The sequence below is a fragment of the Euleptes europaea genome, chromosome 12, assembly GCF_029931775.1.
Source record: "Euleptes europaea isolate rEulEur1 chromosome 12, rEulEur1.hap1, whole genome shotgun sequence".
In the NCBI taxonomy this organism is placed as follows: Eukaryota; Metazoa; Chordata; class Lepidosauria; order Squamata; family Sphaerodactylidae; genus Euleptes; species Euleptes europaea.
Window position 1 is genome coordinate 43,476,285 of NC_079323.1, and position 21,275 is coordinate 43,497,559.

The 21,275-nt window shown below is 42.6% G+C and overlaps 1 protein-coding gene across 1 annotated transcript; it reads right to left on the reverse strand.

The window, feature by feature from the left end:
• Window positions 1-838: 838 nt before the first annotated feature.
• PDZK1 (PDZ domain containing 1) lies at window positions 839-19,429 on the reverse strand. Its single transcript, XM_056858614.1, has 8 exons — window positions 19,220-19,429; window positions 17,384-17,633; window positions 13,216-13,352; window positions 12,239-12,434; window positions 7,549-7,745; window positions 5,428-5,616; window positions 1,360-1,653; window positions 839-898 (listed from the first exon to the last, which is right to left on the reverse strand). Exons 1-8 carry the CDS (start codon window positions 19,427-19,429, stop codon window positions 839-841), a joined length of 1,533 nt encoding a protein of 510 aa, XP_056714592.1.
• Window positions 19,430-21,275: the final 1,846 nt, after the last annotated feature.

Here is a 21,275-nt window from a genome sequence, read left to right on the forward strand (position 1 = left end):
GAATGTTAACCATGTTTTTTTCTGCACCACTATGAGTGGGGAAAGGGAAATAGAAGCAGAGAGGGTATTGTCAAAAATTAAAATCCAAAGTCATGATAGTTGACAGATACACTTCTGTATCTGGAATACAGTTCACCCTTCATTTAAGAAGCCTCTCTTCTTTCTGATAAAAGAATTAAGACAACATTGTATACATTCTGTGATCAAGTACTAGGTAGTGGATATTAATTTTTTTTTCATTTTTGATTTATTTCTTTAACGAAGTTGTAGAATTAGTCCTGAGGATAACTAAGAACTGTGGCCATGTCAGCCAGAAGCTCACAGTTTGCAGCTTACTGGGACAGATTCAGTAGAGGGGTATGTATCCTAGGGAACAAAGCTTAAATTCATTTTAAAATGACGGCCTCAAAATTTGCCACTAGACACAGGATGCAATACAATATACACTTAAAAAAATTGATTGCAAATGTACTTGGGATATATGTAGTAACTGAAGGGCTTCGTGTACCATTGAGGGGCTTCTTTGTCTCTAATAAGCAGGGTGACATACACTTATAATGATTTTAATTAAACATAAGCATTGATGTGCTGGATTGTGGTCAGTGTGGACAGATGTGCTACTTAACAAACACAGTTCAGGAACCCAACAATCACTTTCTCCACCGAAGCCGATAAAACTAATTACACTATTGCTCCATCAGACTGATAGAAATATCTAGCGGGAATAAGTTTCAAGTAAGCATTTATATATATATAGCGATAATAACTGCTTCAGAATGGGAACAAGTCCGGGTCGCCCATTGGGAACAAAACTAGGAGACATTGGTCTGTGGCATCTTCACAATTTGGTGTCTTCTTCTTCTGAGTCAACTGAGAGCGAAGAGGAGGATAAGCTGGCCTAGAAGAGAAATAAACAGAGTGTTCGAGAACAGTTGGCATCCTCAGAAGCCCCCTCTTTGACAGCATCCCAGCCTGTGCAGGACAATAACTGCATATTGCTAGTCTTTTAACTGAGTTTTATATTGCAGTTCTCTATGGAGTTACTGAAGTGTAAGCCCATTGATATCAATGGGCTTAACCTGGAGTAACTGCATAGGATTGTACTGCTAGCAATGCAGTGGTTGAGGCACTGCTTGAGTGCGTGAGTGAATACCTTGGTCTTCTCCGTTGACTTTCATTATTCTTGTGGCCTGATGGCATGACTGCTCACAGCCTGATTGTGTTAACTTGGAATTGAGTACCACTGATTTCATTGGGGCTTATGTATAAGTAAAGATACTTAGTATTGTAGCTTTAATTGAATCCGTTCCAATTGCTAGAGCTTCCACTCAATTTTCATAAGCAGTGTGATAGACTCACCATCTCATGTGCTGAAGACAACTGTCTTTGTGGCTCTTGTACCTCTGTGTAAGGAGGAGGGTTGTTACTGTAACCATGGGGTGGAGCTGCCATAGAAGCTGCAGAGAGATCCTCGGACCTGCAGTGCTGGTGAGCCTTTTCTGCACACACCAGTAGCGTCAGCCTGTTGCCGCCCTCCCGGATTCTTGCCACCACGTTTTCATAGTCTTCGTTTTCCACGTTCACACCATTCACTTCAATCAAAATGTCATCATCTTTCAGCCCAGCTATGTCAGCTGGTCCTCCCTTCTGTACCTGTACATACATAGTATTAGTTACAGATGTTGCCCTACAAGAATGCACTCAGTAGTATGTATATGAAACACCAAAAAAAATCAAACAGTTATTCAATTAAACAACCACAACAAGACAGGCATCCGGTATAGGTCCTGTTTCAAGGAGAATTTCTTCAGTTTGTAAGTATGGTTGTTCCAACTAATAAGTTAATGTTAATAATTGCAAATAATAATTCTTCATCTTTGTTTTTTTCTTTCTTTCTTTTAGGTGCTGATGTGCTGTTTGCTGTCAATGTAGCTTCAGCAGGCTGTTGTTGCAGCTTCAATAATTATGTTCATTTAGAAAATTATGTTTTTAAAATAATATTGAACAAAATTATTGAAGCTGCAACAACAGCCTGCTGCAGCTACATTGACAGCAAACAGCACATCAGCACCTAAAAGAAAGAAAGAAAAAAACAAAGATGAAGAATTATTATTTGCAATTATTAACATTAACTTATTAGTTGGAACAACCATACTTACCAACTGAAGAAATTCTCCTTGAAACAGGACCTATACCGGATGCCTGTCTTGTTGTGGCTGTTTAATTGAACAACTGATTTTTGGTGTTTCATATACATACTACTGTATTTATATATATGTTTCTTATTTACTGAAACCTTTGTGAAGCTACAAGGTTACAAATTTCCTTGTGAGTTAACAAGTTTTTTTTGGGGGGGGGTTATATTACATTTAAAACATCATACAGTAGTGGATATTTTATTTTTTGCCATAGTGGCTGTTCATATTTGAATAACTTCTAAATACAGCCCAAGTATTATTGCTTTGACCTACAAGAATGCACAGCAGCATGGAGTAGGGGGTAGTTCACACACCCCTGAATTACTGTACACTTATTCAAATTAACAAGGGTTGCATACATATGACTTTTGCAAACAAAGAATGAATGGTATGTACTGTTGTGTTAAAATAAATTAAAGAGAGTTGGATTTCAACAAACTTGACTTTTTCAGCGGGTAAGACAATAGAGCCCCGTGGCGCAGAGTGGTAAGCTGTAGTACTGCAGTCCAAGCTCTGCTCATGACCTGAGTTCAATCCCAACGGAAGTTGGTTTCAGGTAGCCGGCTCAAGGTTGACTCCATCCTTCCAAGGTCGGTAAAATGAGTACCCAGCTTGCTGGGGGTAAAGGGAAGATGACTGGGGAAGGCACTGGCAAAGCACCCCGTAAACAAAGTCTGCCTAGTAAACATCGGGATGTGACATCACCCCATGGGTCAGGAATGACACGGTGCTTTCACAGGGGACCTTTACCTTAAGACAATAGAGTTAATGTTGTAATACATTCAATATGTTAAGGCTCTTCTAAATGAGGCAGGATTGCCAGTTTGGGGTAGTGAGGTCTTTTGGTTTGTGACCACAAGACTGTAAAATAGTTTATTTTCATCATCCTGTTTTCATAGAGCTATACATTTTAGTGCAATTGCTCCGAAAGATACCAAATGGTAAGGACTGCCATGTAACAGAATATATTTTCCAAAACTCCCCAATATTTGAGAGCCACTTCCTTATAAAGTGGAACATCCTTCTAAACTTACTGTACTTTTCAGGCCCCCTTGCAAAGTAACTCTATGATTCTTTTCCCCTTCCCAAGATAAAACACAGGGTTCTCTCATCCGTTAACACTGAATAAGTTTAAATTTTATTTTTATGGGTGGTATTTATCAATATGTGGTATTACTGAGTAACAGGCAGTATTTCATGGTTGGTAATACAGCCAGTGTGGTCTAGTGTCAGACAAGGGTTTAAATCCCTGCTCTGTCATGGCAGCTTGCTGGGTAACCATCAGCTAGTGACATGCTGTCTAAACTAACCTCGTAGGGTTGTTGTGAAGATAAAATAGAGGAGAGGAGAAATTGGAAGCCACTTCGGGCCAACATTGGCGAGAATAATGGGGAATAAGTTAAGTAAATAAATACATTCTGCACATAATGGAGCCAGACATTTTGGGAGTTTCTTCGAACCTCCCAGAGCCTCTTATCCCACCAACTCTTGTTCCTTTTCTTCCCTCCTGTCATTGCAAGGCATCTCTGAGAGAGCTGCAACCCAAATTTAGGTCCTGACCCCCAGTCTGAGAACTATTACTCTGAAAAATGAAGAATATATTTTCTCCCCAGAGTATCTCTCTCCCTATCTTAAATAATTGAGGTTAAAAAAGTGTGGTTATTCCAGCTGTTCAATAGCTCATTAGTGATACCCGTAACTTAAAATGTTATTGTAGTGCAGCTCCTATAGTGTCACAAATTACATACATGCAGTTTTATGGCAGGCATACCCATTGTGGCAGTTTGCATGTAATTCTGAGTTTTCACATCCAGAGATGTGCGAGATGTGGGCTGAGATACTGAAATCTAAAGGTTCTGATAACAGTGGGGTCTTACTCTGATGGGAGGAGTCTTTTGCTGGGACAAGACACATCTTCAGGTGGGACATGCCTCTTCCACTGGAGCAAAGTTCCTTGCACCAGCAGATGGCTTCACAATTAGCAGAACAGAATCATTGAGTGGAACTCTGTATCGATATTGTCTGCGCTTCACATTTTCTGATGTGTTCAGTAGATACAATTGCTTCCCAAGATGGTGACACTTTGCTGTGCATTAAGCTCTACAGTGAGAAACGGTGTGATGTAGTAGTGTCAGACTAAGACTTCGGGCCAGTCATTTTCGCTCTCAGCTTTTACTGCTTCACAGATTATTAGGATAAAATGGAGAAGGGGGAAAGAAACACTCTTTTGAGGAAGGGTAGATACATGATAGATACAATGAGGCAGTACAGCCAACATCTTATTGTACGCAGGTATATAGACTGCCCTACTGCTAGAGATGGGACGGAAGGCAGCATGGTGTAGCCTGATCTCGTCAGATCTCAGAAGCTAAGCAGGGTCAGCCCTGGTTAGTATTTGGATGGGGGACCACCAAGGAATACCAGGGCTGATAGGCAGAGGAAGGCACTGGCAAACCACTTCTGTTCGTCTCTTGCCTTGAAAACCCCATAAGGAGTCGCCATAAGTTGGCTGCAACTTGACGGCACTTTACACACACACACTGCTAGAGATGTCAAAACTTACTGGATAATTCTGGGGCTAATCTGATTTTTCTCACACCACAGCAATATATTCAGCCAGCTGCGTGTGCTTTTATATGTCGCCATGTCCTTAATCATCTAATCCGGTCTTTGTTCTTGGATAGGTTTTTAATCCTCTCCCCCCACCATATACATTTGTGCCTTGAGAGCTGGCTTTAAACTGCATAAAACTAACAAAATCAATTGTGAACGTTCACATTTTTAAATGGCCATTGGTGAAAAATTATCAGCAGCATGATGGGAGGGAGCAAGGTTGTGCAACATTGCTCGACCTACAATTTTGCAATATTGAGTAACGGCGCTCGTTGCTGTGGGACAGAAAAGGCTGAAAAATGTTTCCAGGATTCACACGCGGCAAATTCGGTGAAAACAAAGCAGGCTTGGCTGAAGCTGACGCCTTTGGAACCATATTCAACTCGGACAACGGTAAACCTTAGCAAAATGCAGCAGCAGCCTTGTCCAAGCCTCGGATGCCAGAACAAAAGTATATGGTATGAACTTGTGCTGTATTTTGTATACTTGAATGTTACTTATAGTCACAGTAGAAAGGGATGAAAAGGTTGGCCCAGCTCATCTTCACATCTTTTGTGTCCTGTTTCTTTCCCACCCCTCCACCCTTGCTCCCGGTGTGTGGATTCGAGCTTAATACCTGCTTGATGAACTGGCCAGGCAAATCCTTGATAGCGTTCAGATGAAAACCAAATCCACTGGGACCTTTAACCAGGTTGCAGAGTCTGAGCTGCTGTCTCTCCTGCTCAGTACGGCATGCCAGCACTTCTGCTTCCCTTAGAGATGCCACTGTGGTTTTGTGACAGGAGAGGCACGGAGCAATTTGAGCCTGAGGAACCAAAAGCAAAGATACTTTTTACTAGGAGTGAACTTTCCAAACGGACAGCTCTGTCAAACATCATGGCAGAAACCTTTCACGAATGTTGTAGGGTACAGCGACAGCCAATGTTGCAGATGTGTCAGCTATGCAGCCTGCAGTTTCTCCGAAGCACAGATCATTTTGTCTGCGCTTCACAAACAAACACGAACAGGCTCTGAAAATGGCAAGAGCCCACTGCAGAGCAGAACAACCTGCCCTGGTTAAGTTCTCAGCCTCCAGTTCTTGAAGGATGACAACGTTTTACTTCTAGAATCCTATTGCTATTTACCCTGGGTTCCTGGTTTTTTTTTCTCCTGAGTTCACGCATGTAACACTTGCACTTTGCTAATTTATAAGCCTGTATGTATTACACTGTAATTATTCCGTTCCATTTGTTTAATGTGCTGTGCCAGACTGCAGATGACTTGGGAGATCTTTTTATGCTTTAATATTAAAAAACCAAACGAAACACCACAGAGGCCCCTGGTTTGGATGAAGCCATTTCTACATGGACTGTTTCTAGAAGAGCAGTTTCTTGTAGCTGTGGTTGGGGGAACACCAGCAGCTCTAGAATGTGATTTCTACTGGGAAACAATATGGACAGGGGGAGGGTAAGAGTCCCCACCCCCACCCCGGTACTACAAAGTGTTGGGAGAGCTGATCCTGAATCTCCCACATAATGTGTAATTTATTCTTAAGAAAAGCACATTCTAAGGAAAGATACTGGTGACATTTAGAGTGAAATGATGTCCGAGCAGAATTATGAAACATGGGTTGTGCTGCACAACTCTGAAGTGGGGTATTGGGTTGGTCTTAGTCACCAAAGAAGTATTCGCTCTGCAGTTGCTTATCTTCAACCTGAAATCGTCCTGCAAAGACGACTTGAAATGAAAGACTGTGGGAGAAAATGGCAAATGGTGGAAGGCTTCAGCATCACCCTCCTAATCTTGACTTCAGACCCTCCCCCATGTTTTATAGATCAGATATTTAAAGCTATGGAACTATCACATCTACCTTAGAGATCTACACATGTGTTCTTTTCTCATTTCTTTTTGTTTTCATATGTTTATGTGAACCATTTTGTCCCATCCATTTTTGTTCCTGGTGTTCCTTATTATTTATGCCATTTGTAGATCATTTTATGTTACGTGCCTGACCATTTTACACATTGGAGGCAATTGGTTTGAGAAAAAGAATTATCTGCTCAGATGGGTCATTGTTATCTCTCTTTGCATTACTACAATGGCTAATGCTTTTGATTAATTCTTCGTCAAGATTTACGTGGCAATGCATGAACCATTTATCTTGACTCTAATTAATGGGGAGGTTTAAAACAAACTGAAGAAGAACACTTTTCAAAACGCGTAGTACCCGGGAGCTTGTCTTGTGCAACTTTCATTTATGTAACCTTAAAATGTCTATTGAAGTGGTATTTTTGATACTCTCACATACTACATACAACATTGTTATTATTTATCCATTGATTACCTTTTTGAAGTTTTGATGGGACGTATTGTTGTGATATTTGTTATACACTTTTGGATCTTTGTGTTTGTCACATGAATCTATGTACATATATATTTATGTATGGTTATTTTGTGTACACTTTGCAGAGGTCTTAACTTCGTAGTTTCTTGCGTGCCATTTGTAAGCAAGTGGCACAAAAATTAATGAGATAATGTTAATTAAAAAAAAAAAACATCCAAAAAAGCATTACCCACACTCTTTCAAGCTGATCTGGGCATTTGTAACGGCTAGAAACTTGCTTATTACAAAGCAAAAAGTGGTATTCTCAGAATGCTAACTCAATGTGCATTGCCAGTATCTGCACTTGTACTATTTCACTGCTCACTACTTGATTTTCCAAATTATTCCTTTTTGCACACCATCTATTTTTGTTACCATTTTGTACATGATGTTGGTCTCTTCGTCCATCACTAGCAGTGTAATTTTTTCACCCGACTCCTTGATCTTCTCCACCACAGAGTTGTGGTCCAGTGTTTCAACCAGCTCTCCATTCACAGCCACAAGAATATCATTTTCCTTGAGATCTGCTTTAGCTGCAGGGCTGCCAGAATCAATGTTCTTAATTAAGTGACCTGTCCTCGGAAAAAAGAAAAGCCCGATAACAAGACTGCTCTAAGTATTTCACTGGTGGTTTTATTACTTTGAGATTATTTTGATTTAATGAAAATCCTGCCTGAGGAACAGCTTGATTTTGTGACTGGTGTACATTTCACGAATGAAGGCAATGGGCGGCAATATATCTAATTCTCAACATAGCCGAATCTGGGGATACTTAAACCTGGGGATTGGAGCCATGAACAGACAAGACAGAGCTTGCTACAAATCTGAAAATCATCCCTGGTTGCAGGAAAAAATGCATTGAGGGGTTGTCTGTGTGTGTCTGTGTAAAGTGCCTTCAAATCACAGCTGACTTATGGTGACCCCAGCAAAGGGCTTTCAAGGCAAATGAGAAGCCGAGGTGGTTTGCCATTGCCTTCATCTGCAGAGCCTTCCTTGGTGATCTCCCTTCCAAGTACTGACCCAGCTTCGCTTCTGAGATCTGACATATTAAGCTATACCATGCTGCCTTCCATTAAGGGGTTAAGCCCCCCAAATAATAGAAGTAGCACTGGTAGCTTTGAAGAAATGAATGCCCTAAAGGGCTATCGCTAGACAACTACAGTTGTATTGCCAGTCTTCAAGCCTTGGTTTCTGTCAGTAAAAAGCAGGGGAGGGGGCCTTTCACAGGGCTGTTTCGGCCTTTAAGGGAGGACTCATTAGGGCCAGGGCCAGCCCAACAGCAAGCACTGGGTGACTTGCTACCATGTGACACATGGCTCACCCAGAACTGGCTGCTTACTACTCTTCACTGGCAGTCACCCTATGATAGTTAATGTGGCTTAGTGGTTAGAGTTTCAGACTAGGATCTGAGAGACCCAGGTTTGAATCCCCACTTGACATGGGTGACCTTGGGCCAGTTATGCATTCTTAGCTTAACTGACCTCACAGGGTTGTGAGGATCTAATGGCAGAGAAGCGAATGAGGTCAGCTGCTTTGGGACCCTATTGTGGACAAAGGTGGTGTATAAATGAAGCAAATAATATAGCTGAAGATGAGGGACAGGTAAAAGGTGGGTGGGGAGGAGGGAAGGAAGCAGGGAAAAGTAAGGTTATTGGTTTTGCCAGGAGGTCAGAATGAGGAAATTGAGTGGGGAGGGGGATACAGGGGGAAAATTGGGTCCCCCTGTACAAAGTCTTGTAGGTTACTCACTACCCAACTGGACCTGGCCTGCCAGATGGCACTGCCCAACTAGGCTATGGTTTCCCAGACAGACACTCCTGTGGGGGGGAGGGAAGAGGGAGATACAGGTAGGTTGGCTGGTGCATGGGGAAGAAAGAAGGAAACAGAGAGGAAAGGTTTTGCAGGCATTCAGGGAAGGGAAGGAGGAAATAGAGGGGGAGTGGGAAATTAGATGCCCCCCACAAAGCCTTCGGATATCCCGCTTGTAGCTAAATAAATAAATAAATAGTTCTGTGACACTTTAAAAACTAACAGGCTTACTGTGGCGTAAGCTTTTGTGGGCTTCAGGCCACAGCTCTTTATTATCTTTTCAGTGTTTGGGCAAAACCGGTGCATCTGTAACTATTAAGTTTATAACCTGGTCTGCACCTTGTTGGAGATGAGATGAGAAATTGGCCAACTGAAGAGACCACCTTTTAAAAATAAGTAAAATAATAGGTTTAATTATTTTACTTATTTTTCAAAGGTGGTCTCTCCCGTTGGCCGATTTTATATGTATCTTCTAGTTTAGGACACACTGCACGTTTCTGGACAAGTATGTATGTATTACATGTATGTATGCATACAGAGAAAGGATGACATCACAAGGCTAAGAAGTGCAAGATACATACAGGACTATGAGCATAGCAGATAATGAGCACAGTGACTGTTCACAACAGCTCTCATTAGAGATGCCCAGTTTTATAGACTTGCTAAGCCAATTGAACACCTGTAATGTGAGAGGAACTCTTCACCGTGACTGAGCTCTAATTGGATAGCATGAAAATAAATTCTATTTATTTAAATATTTATATCTTGGACTCTCAACATTTCTTAGGTGGCTTATACATTGATTAAAACAATACAATGTTTCGATAAAGAAAATCTAATAAATCATTCACTGTCGCAAGAACCTTCTCCCCCAAAGCAGAACAACCGTTTCCTTGGAAAAGTGAGAAGTGTATTTGAATTCAGCTCTCTCAAATCCAAATCCTACCTATCACGCACACTTATGTGCTCTTGGAAAAATAATACTTCTTTTTGTAAAAACACAAGAAGATCCCTGGGTCGATGAGAACGAGATGACAGTGATCAGCCAGATACTTCTGGGAACTGAAAAACTTTGCCATGAACTCAACAGCTGTCTCCCGTTGTCTGTTATAACATCTTTGATCATGAACATTCCATTTAACTATGTCTTACATCTGTTGCTAGAATTTATATCATCCATGAGTGTGTCTAGTCTTTTTATTCGTGAATCTTTTTATTAAAAAGAATTCATATAAGCTAAACATCTACAGCAGGGGTCCTCAAACTAAGGCCCGAGGGCCGGATCCGGCCCCCGGAGGGCTTTTGTCCGGCCCGGGGACCAAGGAAGCCAGTCCCCCCTTGCCCCCCTCCCCAGAGCTTTTCTGGGCTTCCTGGCTGTGTACGCACAACTGGAAGCCTCCCTCCCGCCCCAGTCGCCCCCTTCCCTGCTCCCTCTCCAGCCCCAAACCCCTTTCCTGGGCACACAAGGCATCTTGCTGCTTCGCGTGCCGCCCGGTCGCCCTCTTCCCCCTCTCCCTCCCAGGCCCAAAACCTCCTTTCCTGGGTGCGCGAGTCGCCCCCTTCCTGTCCTGGCGTTCCTGTTTTGGCAACAGTTGGCAGCGTTCTCACGGCTCGGGGCTCTCTCTCCTCCTGGGGGTATCCTTGTGGCCTGGAGGTAATTGTAGGGGCCTCTTGGGGGGGGAGGGCTGGGCATATCTCCAGGGAGAAGAAAAAGACTTGTGGCCATTTATGCACAGGAGGTTTTGCCTTGGATTTGCCGCTCTCCAGATGCACATTTTCCCCGTCCGAACTCTCAGAACTCAAAAGTAAATTCCCCACCCCATCCCAGGGGAGAGTTTGGAGAATTCGGATGGGGAAAATGTGCATCTGGAGAGCGGCAAATCCAAGGCAAACCCTTCCATGAATAAATGGCCTTGGTTTTTACATGCCAACTTTCTCTACCACTAAAGGGAGACTCAAATTGCCTTACAATCCCCTTCCCATAGCCTCCCACAACAGACTCCCTGTGAGGCAGGTGGGGCTGAGAGAGCGCTAACAGAGCTGTAACTTGCCCAAGGTCAGCCAGCTGGCTTCGTGAGTAGGGGTGGGGAAACCAACCAGGTTCACCAGATTAGCCTCCGCTTCTCACGTGGAGGAGTGGGGAATCAAACCCGGTTCTCTAGAGTCCCCGCTCCAAACCGCCACTCTTAACCACTACAGGGGGAAGGACCGGGCTTGTAAGGAGGATGCTTTTCCGGAGAGCCCCCTTGTGCCGCCGCCTCCTCCTCCGCAACAGTCCGGCCCCCAACAGTGTTTGAGGGACAGTGAACTGGCCCCCTGTTTAAAAAGTTTGAGGACCCCTGATCTACAGCCTTAACAAGTTGTGTTATAGCTCGAGTTCCAATACTGCATAAGTGGAGACCAATTTTGTACAAAAATTCTTTGTTCATTCACCTTTCTCTTGGTTTTATATAATGCATCAACTTAGATAAAATCAACGTCCCAAAGTTTACACAACAATCCTTGGAAGCTATTTGTTATCTTCCCAATATTTGTACAAAGCTGGTCTAGGTGCAACTCTTATATTTATAGCTAGGTCTGCTGCTTTTGGAGAGATGGATGGGAGGGGAAGGATGAGAAATTAAACCCATTGTTTTACTTAATTTTTAAAGGGTTTAGGAGAAAATGCAATAATTATCCACATAGTTATAGAGTAATCTTTTGGAACACTTCCAAAAGAGCAGTATCAGAACATTAACAAAATGTACCCTCCCTCCCTTGCCCGATCCTCACTTCCAACAGACCTCTGAACTTGTGCCATTGAGTTGCTGGGAGCTAGGCTTCTAGAGGATGGAAAAGAAGAACAGGTCCCCTCAGATGAGATTAAAATCAAATTATGACTGGCATGCTGGCCTTGCATAAAATAGTAAGCAGGACTAGCCCTGCCATGAGGCAGGGCGAGGAGGCCCATTATGGGTGGCAGATTGTACAATGCCATTCAAGGCACTGCAATTTTTTCCCCAATCTAGTTTATTATATTTTAATGACTCTGGGGATTAAAGGTGTCATTAAGATTTTTTGCCTCAGTCTCCAGAGTGTCTTGGGCCTTCTCTAATAGTAAGGCAGGCAGATTTGAGAGAAAAATACTCTTATACACCTTCCATGAATTTCGGCTGCTTGGTAGATGATGCCCACTGATTAATATGGAGGGCTGAGAGTGTACTACTGATGCTGCAAGCCAGAAGAGCAGTGTGTGATCTGATGTCCTGATTCTTACCTTTCCTATTTTGTTCAATTCTCAGACAGAATCCATAGCCATTATTTCCTTTTGTGAGCTCAATGGTCCGGGGTTTATGAGGTAAAAATTTCAAACTGGCCATTTCTCTCTTCAGCGGCAGGTTCTGTCTGTTGTAATAGCAGTCTGTTTCTTTATTTGACAACAGAAATACAACTTGACTTCCGGATCTTCTCACCTGGAAATGCAGACAGTACTTCGGTCAGTCCTTGTAGGGGGAAAGGACCAAAGAGCATTTTATATGCAAAGTTCCAGAGCTCATAAAGGTGTTCAGAATATCTGTTCTGTACGAAACATGTCCCATCCATCTTTTTAAAGGCTTAAACAAGTCTGTATTGAAGCTTAAATTGGCCTGTACTGAAGAGGTGAACTCTGCATGGCTTAAAAAGGTAAAGGTAAAGGTCCCCTGTGCAAACACCGGGTCATTCTTGACCCATGGGGTGATGTCACATCCCGACATTTTCTATAATGTATGCTGCATGGCCTAGTCCTACAATATACATTCAATTAATCTGGTACCTTCTGTAGTCATTCTGGATCTGGGTACTGGGATTCTAGTGCCCATTCTTCTGGACAAATATGGGTGATTATTTAACAACACAGCCTTTCAAAAGGGAGAAGGATGGGGACAAATAGATGGCTGTCACTCATTCCACCTTAGCGACCAATGTACTCTCAGAACTTCTGATGGAACAAACTAACAAGGGAAAGATGGAGGGTGAGATGTTTGTAGGGTTGCCAACATCCAGGTAGTAGCTGGGGATCTCCTGCAATTACAACTGATCTCCAGCCGATATAGATCAGTTCACCTGGAGAAAATGGATGCTTTGGCAATTGGGCTCCATGGCGTTGAAGTCCCTCCCTCTCCAAACCCCACCCTCCACAGGCTCCGCCCTAAAAATCTCTCGCCGGTGGCGAAGAGGGACCTGGCAACCCTAGATGTTTGGGCTCACAAGTACCTTCTCAACCACTTCTTCATGAGTGTCATTTTCCACGTTCTCTCCATTGATTTCAATCAGGCGGTCATTCGGCTGAACGCCAGCTTTCGCCGCTGGCCCTTGTGGGGATATGTCAATAACAAACAATCCCTTTTGACCTGGAATAAAGGAGAGAACAGACAGAAACTGAGACACCTCTTCTCGCGTTGAGCCTTTTCTGTGGGGCCTGGAGGTGAGACAATAATACTTGCCCGATAGACTTGAGACTTATTGGTTCAAAGAACAGTTGTAACAGCTACAGATGTGTGATCTGAGCAGCAGCAATAACATGCCTTTTCTGTGCCTCGGGAACTTAAAAGTTTTTCATTCCTTGTAGTCCAACCACACTTTATGCCTTTTCTGATACTACACAAGGAGATATTTACAGAGGTTTACGCTAGTGGCTGGTCAGTAGCAGCAAGAAGAAAGTTGTTATTAAACTGCACTTGTTCTTCTGGTGGTTGATTAGAATTTGGTTTGTTATCATGCTTCCAAAGGTGTTCCCTGTGTTAAACAGAAAGAGTCTTTCCTGTACAGTTTATAAATGATCTAGCAATTGCTGCGTGCAGTATTATAATAACACCTAGAAAGAGGTCTTATATCTATATTATTTATAATCATATTCAAAAATTAGGCGAGGAACTTTCATGTGATATGTATAGGGTTGCCAGGTCCCTCTTTGCTATAGGTGGGAGGTTTTTGGGGCAGAGCCTGAGGAGGGCGGGGTTTGGGGAGGGGAGGGACTTCAATGCCATAGAGTCCAATTGCCAAAGCGGCCCTTTTGTCCAGGCGAACTGATCTGTATCAGCTGGAGATCAGTTGTCATAGCAGGAGATCTTCTGCTTGCTATTGCCTGGAGGTTGGCAACCCTAAATATATAAGAACTAGATATGTGGCAACTTCAGCGATCATCTTGCTGACAAACACAGCTATTTTGTTTCATGTGTCATAAGACACATTCAGATGAATCCAAGTCAGATTCTCAGATATGCTTTTAAAGGCATCCCTACCCAGGGTGCATAGGACGTGTAATTCACAGTGCAAGCCTAAACAGAGTTAACCCTTTCATGTCCACTGGAGTCAATATAACTATAAGTCAACTATAAAGCACACAGAGTCCACATTGATCCACGAAGCTAAAAGAGTCAAGCACAAGTTATACCTTTTACATGGCCCAGGCCATGGTCTAGATCTTAAGTCCTGGATGGGAAACTGCCATGTATGGATGCTGCCTTGATTTCCATGAAAGAAGAAAAGCAGGATATAAGGGAAATGTACGATGTCTGACATCCCATACTGAAGGAGTACAACAAGGAGTGCTGCAATTCAAGTGATGGCTTGCATAATGAAATAACTATCACAGATCAGACACAACAGACAAGAGTTTTCATATCACCTGTACTTTTCAGTGCCAGCAATTTCCCCATTTAGGTATTGCATGAAAATATTTCAAGTGATGCAAAAAAATCTGTGAATCAGTCTGAGAAACTATAGGTGAAGTTGTGCCACTACTGCAAGTTTTGCAACCAATACCCTTCATATGCCATGCACTTTGAAGTGCTGTTTCTATGACTACAGTAAATTTTCAAATTAATTCCAAGATCTTTTAAATGTTTTCAATTACTGTAGGAAGAAATTCATCATCCAAATAATAATCTTCAGTAATCAATTTAGAAGACAGATGATGAAAATGAGCTGAACAACCATATTGATTCTGAAGCCTATGTGCATTGTGCGTGTCTCTGTGTGTGTGTGGTTAGCCTGTCCTGGAAAATACTGCATTCTTCCTGAAGAAGCAAGTCCACAGCTTTGGGGGTGCTGAGAGGGCCTGGTCAACAGTTAGAAGCTGAGATCTCTCCCTTGGCTCCAAGTCCCTTTTGTCAACTTTGGCTGATATGTCAGTTATGGCTATTCCTTGTGAACCATGATCTAGCCATGCTCTGATCTCATCTAGGCTGTGTGTGTGTTAAGTGCCATCAAGTTGCTTCCGACTCATGGTGACCCTCCAAAATGTCCTATCTTTGACAGCCTTGCTCAGATCTTGCAAATTGAGGGCTGTGGCTTCCTTTATTGAGTCAGTCCATCTCTTGTTGGGTCTTCCTCTTTTCCTGCTGCCCTCAACTTTTCCTAGCATGACTGCCTTTTCCAGTGACTCTTGTCGTCTCATGATGTGACCAAAATATGATAGCCTCAGTTTAGTCATTTTATCTTCTAGGGTCAGTTCAGGCTTGATTTGATCTATAACCCACTGATTTGTTTTTTTGGCAGTCCACAGTATCCATAACACTCTCCTCCAACACCACATTTCAAAGGAATCTATTTTCTTCCTATCAGCTTTCTTCACTGTCCAACTTTCACACCCATACATAGTAATAGGAAATACGATGGCATGAATTAACCTAATCTTGGTGGCCAACAGTGACACATCCTTACACTTCAAAATCTTTTCTAGCTCCTTCATGGCTGCCCTTCCCAGTCTCAGTCTCCTTCTGATTTCTTGGCTGCAGTCTCCCTTTTGGTTGACGGTGGAGCCAAGGAATAGAAAGTCTTGAACAATTTCAATTTACATTAAACAATTTTAGGCTAAATGACTGTAATACACTTTCTGTAGGGTTGCTTTTGAAACCCGTTTGGAAACTCCAATCGGTCCAAAATGCCACAGCCAGATTATTGTCAGGGGCTGGATACAGAGGTATCCTGTGCTGAAAGGCCTTAACTAGCTGCCCATTTGTTTCTAGAAATAATTCAGGCTGCCAATTCTTACCTTTCAACAGCTTGGAGTCAGGGCACTTAAAGGGCCTCGTCCTCCTGTAATGTTCAGCCTACCACTTAAAATTGCATTCCTTCTTTCTGGGCCTCTGCCTGCAGAGATAAGGTGGGTGGCAACCAGATTTTTTTCCCAGTGATGATGCCTGCCCGCATTGGACAGGCCACATCTGGAGTACTGTGTGCAGTTTTGGATGCCTTACTTCAAAAAGGATGTGGATAAAATGGAGTGGGTGCAGAGGAGAGTGACGAGGATGATCAGGGGCCTGGAAACTAAGTCCTATGAGAGCCAGCGTGGAGTTCTGGCTAGGAGCGGTGGATTCTATTCTGGAGAGCCAGGTTTAATTCCCCATTCCTCCATGTGAGTGGCAGATTCTAATCTAGTGAACCGGGTTGCTTTCCCCTCTCCTGCACATGAAAGCTGGGTGACCTTGGGCTAGTCACAGTTCTCTCTGAACTCTCTCAGCCCCACCTACCTCACAAGGTGTCTATTGTGGGGAAGGGAAGGAGATTTTAAGCTGGTTTGTTTCTCCTTAAAAGGTACAGAAACTCAGCATATAAAAACCAACTCTTCTTCGAAAGGCTGAGGGAGTTGGGAATGTTTAGTCTGGATAAGAGAAGAGAGGGAGACATGATTGCTCTCTTTAAGTATTTGGAGGGCTAGAACTGTTCCTGTTGGCAGCAGAGGATAGGACCAGCAATAATGGGTTGAGATTATGGACAGAAAAGTAGAATATATTTTTTTGCAGTAAAAGTTGTTCATCCCTCCAAAAAGGTACGTTTCCAAGCCAAAAAGGGCTTAGGGAACTCACTAATATCAGCTCCATCCCCAGGAACACCCTCGCTGGCAGTCTTTAAGCAGTGGTGGGACAAACACTTGTTGGGGATGCTCTAGGCTGACCTTGCATTGAGGAGGGGGTTGGACTTGATGGCCCATATGGCCCCTTCCAACTCTATGATTCTACTATTCTCTTTTAGAATGCCATTTCCACTGATGCTTGTCTGGTATTTACTTTACGGTCCTTTGGGCATAATGCCAAAGCATTTTTTGTGTATTCACCCAGAACTCATCCATACATTTGCGTACTCATCCATACATTAAAGCTTTTTTTTATGGTCCACTTCTGGCCTCAGGGCTGTTTTTTGGAGTTCCATTTTAGGCTGCTTCATGTTTTTATGGCTTATTTTAATATTAATAATTTTATGATGGTAGTTTTTATAATATTGTGTTTTGTTTTTACTTTGTGAGCTGCCTCAATTAATCCTTGGGAGGAGCAGTGTATGCACTTGATAAATAAATAAATATACTTTTTGCAGAACGGCTGACAGACTTTTCCTGTACTCTAAACTGTACTATATATACACCTGCCTTCATTGGTCTCACCTGCAGTAGTCTTCAAGGAGAAGCCATAGCTAGTTTTCCCTTCCTTTGTCAGGTAGCAGAGTCGGGGCTGTGGAACTGGGGCAGGCTCTCTGTTCGTCGCAGGTGGGAGATGTCCTAGCGGATGCTGGGCTTCTGACTTCTGACCCAGCTCTTCCAAAACAATTTTTTCCTTTTGTGCTTTTTCATAAGATTTTTCATCCAAGACGAGGAATACTACAGAATTCATATTTTTCTTAACCAAGTCAGCAACCTGTAATGGACGGAACGTGAGGTTAAGTGTCAAGATCAAAGATCAGGAACATTTCCAGTTTTTCTATTTTATGTCTCACAACAAGTTGGTTGCTGATGCTCCCCCCCCCCCAACCAGTATGGGAGGGATTTTGGGTCACAGGGGGAGGCAGGGAAGTCCTGCTCCATGGATGGAAATCCCCTGTGGGATCAAAGCTGGTTAGAGCTGTAGTTCCTCAATTTTACCTCTCTTAAAAAGAGGATTTGTTTAAAATCATTGCAGGGGAAGTCTAGTGTAGCAAATATATACCACAAGCACAAACTGGTTTAGCAGTCACTTCTGTACCAGGAACGGTAGGTTATTAGGTAGTATAGAGTGCTCAAGGCCACAGTCCAGTGTATGTCACAAGGGAGTAAATGTCACTGCTCTCAGGGAGGCTGGTGTACCTTAGAGAGTGCTTTACTCCCTATAAGCATGCCCACCAGTTCAGATAGGGTTGCCAGGTCCCTCTTCGCCACTGGCGGGTGATTTTTGGGGTGGAGCTATTACAACTGATCTCCAGCAGATAGAGATCAGTTCACCTGGAGAAAATGGCTGCTTTGGCAATTGGACTCTATGGCATTGAAGTCCCTCCCCTCCCCAAATCCCCAAGTCTCTCCCCTCCCCAAATCCCTCTCCTCAGGCTGACAGATTACAACGTTAGAGACCTTAGGCCAGTTATATTATTTCAGTGTCAAGGTATCTCGTATGTGAGGATATGGGGAAGGCCCCCTTGAGTTCCTTCCTTGTAGGAAGGATGAGATAGATAGGTCTGTTTAGTAGTGACCTCGGGACTGTGGAATGAAAACCCTCCTGGTTTTAAGCGGCGGTGGCTGAAACTCTTCAGGCATTAAGAATTACTGGAAGGTTTTGGCTAAGTAATTATTGGATTCTTTTATTGCTGTTGCTTTGAATAGTTGTGGTGATCATGGGTCATTACAGTTGTTTTATTATGATTTTAAGGTGAGGTAAGCCACTGGAAACCTTTGGGAATGACAGGACATAAATGGTCTAAAACAACTAGGATCTGAATGTAAGAACACAATCCTAACTGGGTGTGTGTGCGTGCGCTTAGCCTGGGCCAGGGGGAGTGCATCCACGCCACCTCCTGAGTAGCTTGCTGCCAAGCACAGCAAGCTGAAAATGCCTCTTCCAAGAAACCCCCATACAACTCTCCATAGAGTTCCATGGGGCTACGCCTGCCGTTATACAGATGTAACTCGGTGCCTGCAAAAGGGACATTCCCAAGCCGAAAAGGGCTTTGGGAGCTCACTAACATCAGTTCCATCCCCGAAAACACCCTCTTTGACACCGGCGGAAGCCTCTGCGCTGGGGAAACAGTGCCGGCAAGGCTGTGCTGGTGCCTGATGCTGCCGTGTGGCTCAGCAGAGCCAACATAAGTGCCCCAGCGCTGGCGTTGGTGCCTCTTTAGCTGGCGCAAGTGACACTAATGCTGGCGCTGGGGACATGGCGGCTCCAAACCCCTTCTCTCCCATTAGGATTGGGCTGTAATAAAGGAAAACATAAATTTAGCAGAATGAAGTATCCTGAGCTAAATGGTGTCATACCTGTCCATGATCTTCCTTGTCTACAAATAGCCCATTGACCCTCAGGACTCTGTCTCCATCTTTCAGGCCAGCCTTTTCAGCTGGGCTGCCTTGTATCACATTTCTAATTAGGTGACCATTTTGGTGTTTCTCAAGGCGCAGGCAAAATCCATAACTCTCTTTATCTGTTCTAGTCAGTTTGCATTCCCTGGGCTGTAGAGGAGATGTCATTTCTGGGAAGAAGGGGAAAAAAGAGAGATGCAGCTGTCAAAAAACACTTATATAGAAAGTTGAGAGAAACGATCCAAGAACAGCAAGACCATCCAGATCCTCAAACAGAAGTGAGAAAAAAAAACTGAAAATGGAACAAATCATCATGTGAAAAGAAAGATATTAACAAGGAATTAGTCACTTCTAAAGAATGGGTTTGGGTTTGGGTCTAACTCACGTGGAAGGAAATTGTATTAAAATGGCTAACACTCATTTCTTTATTGCCACACTTGTATTGTTGTCGTTCTTGTTCTTGTTGCTGAACACAACATTGTGGGATTCTGGGTATTAGACAATTGTAAAAGGCATTTCCTCCCAGCCATTCTTAGCATGCAGATAAGGTTCATACACATTCTGCAGTGATTACATAACTTAGAAAAATGATTTCTCATAACCTAAAACGTTTCCTCTGTTGTTCATCCTCATGAAGCATTTTCTTTTAATGATTCCCTCTTGTGAACAGAAAGTTTTCTAACAGTGTTGCCAAGTAAGCAGACTGCTAAAAGTCCATGGTAAAAGGATGCTGTGCCAAGTGCACCAAATGAACATGCTTCAGGGAGGGAGACCTGGCCTGCTGGGGATCACATCAGAATGTGTTGGATGTTTCTGCTTTCATTGAAGATGGGGGAAATCCATAATTAAAAGAGATGTGCTCATTTGTTTTGTTGCTGCCCCGGGTCAAAAAAACAGACACATTGTAGTCTTTCCAAAAAGAACAAAAAAAAAGGCTGCATTGTGTAAACCTAGGCACGAAGACAGGAGAATCATTTGGATGCTTTTGGCATTCCAAATAACATAGATTAGACCTTGAGCTCAACATAGGACTGAGAAACACAAAAGGTAGTCGACTGAGAGAAGATGGGGAAAACATCAAAATCAGGAAAGGTAGCTAACAAAATCTCTGCAAGAATGTTGATGATAGAGTATACTTTTGGGACAAAGGAGTCAGTACTTTTTTTTTTAATAAGATTTTTATTTATATAATTGGAGGGGTACAGGAAAAAAAAGGGAGGGGTAAAACGTATTTATAAAAACAATTCAACATTATAAAATAAACTCAGTTGTAAACAACAAAAAATTATTGGTCATTTGCGATATATTATAAAACATTTTCTGCATTAAAAATAATTGCAAAATATCATTCAGTTATTCTACTTGTGTCATATTAATGTTCTATTATGTGAAAATCCGGAATTTACTTAACAGTTAGTTAAAACATATAAAATAAAACTTAGCCTATTATGAAAGGTTAAGCCAGCGTACTTCGTTCAATTAGTTGCAATTCATATAAGTATAGAATGACGCCCACTTATCATCAAATTGCTCTGTAGATTCACTAAACTTTAAATTTAACTCGAAATTTAACTCGAAAGTCATCTTAGCCATACTGGCATATTCCAACAGTTTTCTTTCCAGTCTTCTGTTTCGGGTATATGAGTTTGTTTCCAGGTTCTTGCCAGAACTATTCTGGCTGCAGTTGTAGCATATTTGAAAACGTCCTGGAATTTTAAAGGCAGGTTTGGTGGCACTATACTAAGTAAGTAAAATTTAGAATCAAATGTTATCTTGGTATCTAACATCAGCTGGAGTTCACGATGAATTTTTTCCCAATATATTTGTAATTTTGGACATGTCCACCAAACATGGAAGTAGGAACCATCAGTGTCTTGACATTTCCAGCAGGCGCCTCTTTTTCCAGAAGTGGTCATCTGGGAAAGCATATTGGGAGTCAAATACCATCTATAAAATGTCTTATACCAATTTTCTTTCACTTCTTGGCACACAGTATATTTCATTTCAGAAGTGC

Bases quoted from the DNA above. Each gene is read 5' to 3' on its own strand.
- PDZK1 (XM_056858614.1), bottom strand. From the start codon at position 19,429: ATGACATCTCCTCTACAGCCCAGGGAATGCAAACTGACTAGAACAGAT. The intron at 17,634-19,219 runs GTATGACACCAT...CGTCCATTACAG, and splicing joins ACAAGGAAGATCATGGACAG to GTTGCTGACTTGGTTAAGAA. The intron at 1,654-5,427 runs GTATTAAGCTCG...ATGTATGTACAG, and splicing joins CTGGCCAGTTCATCAAGCAG to GTACAGAAGGGAGGACCAGC.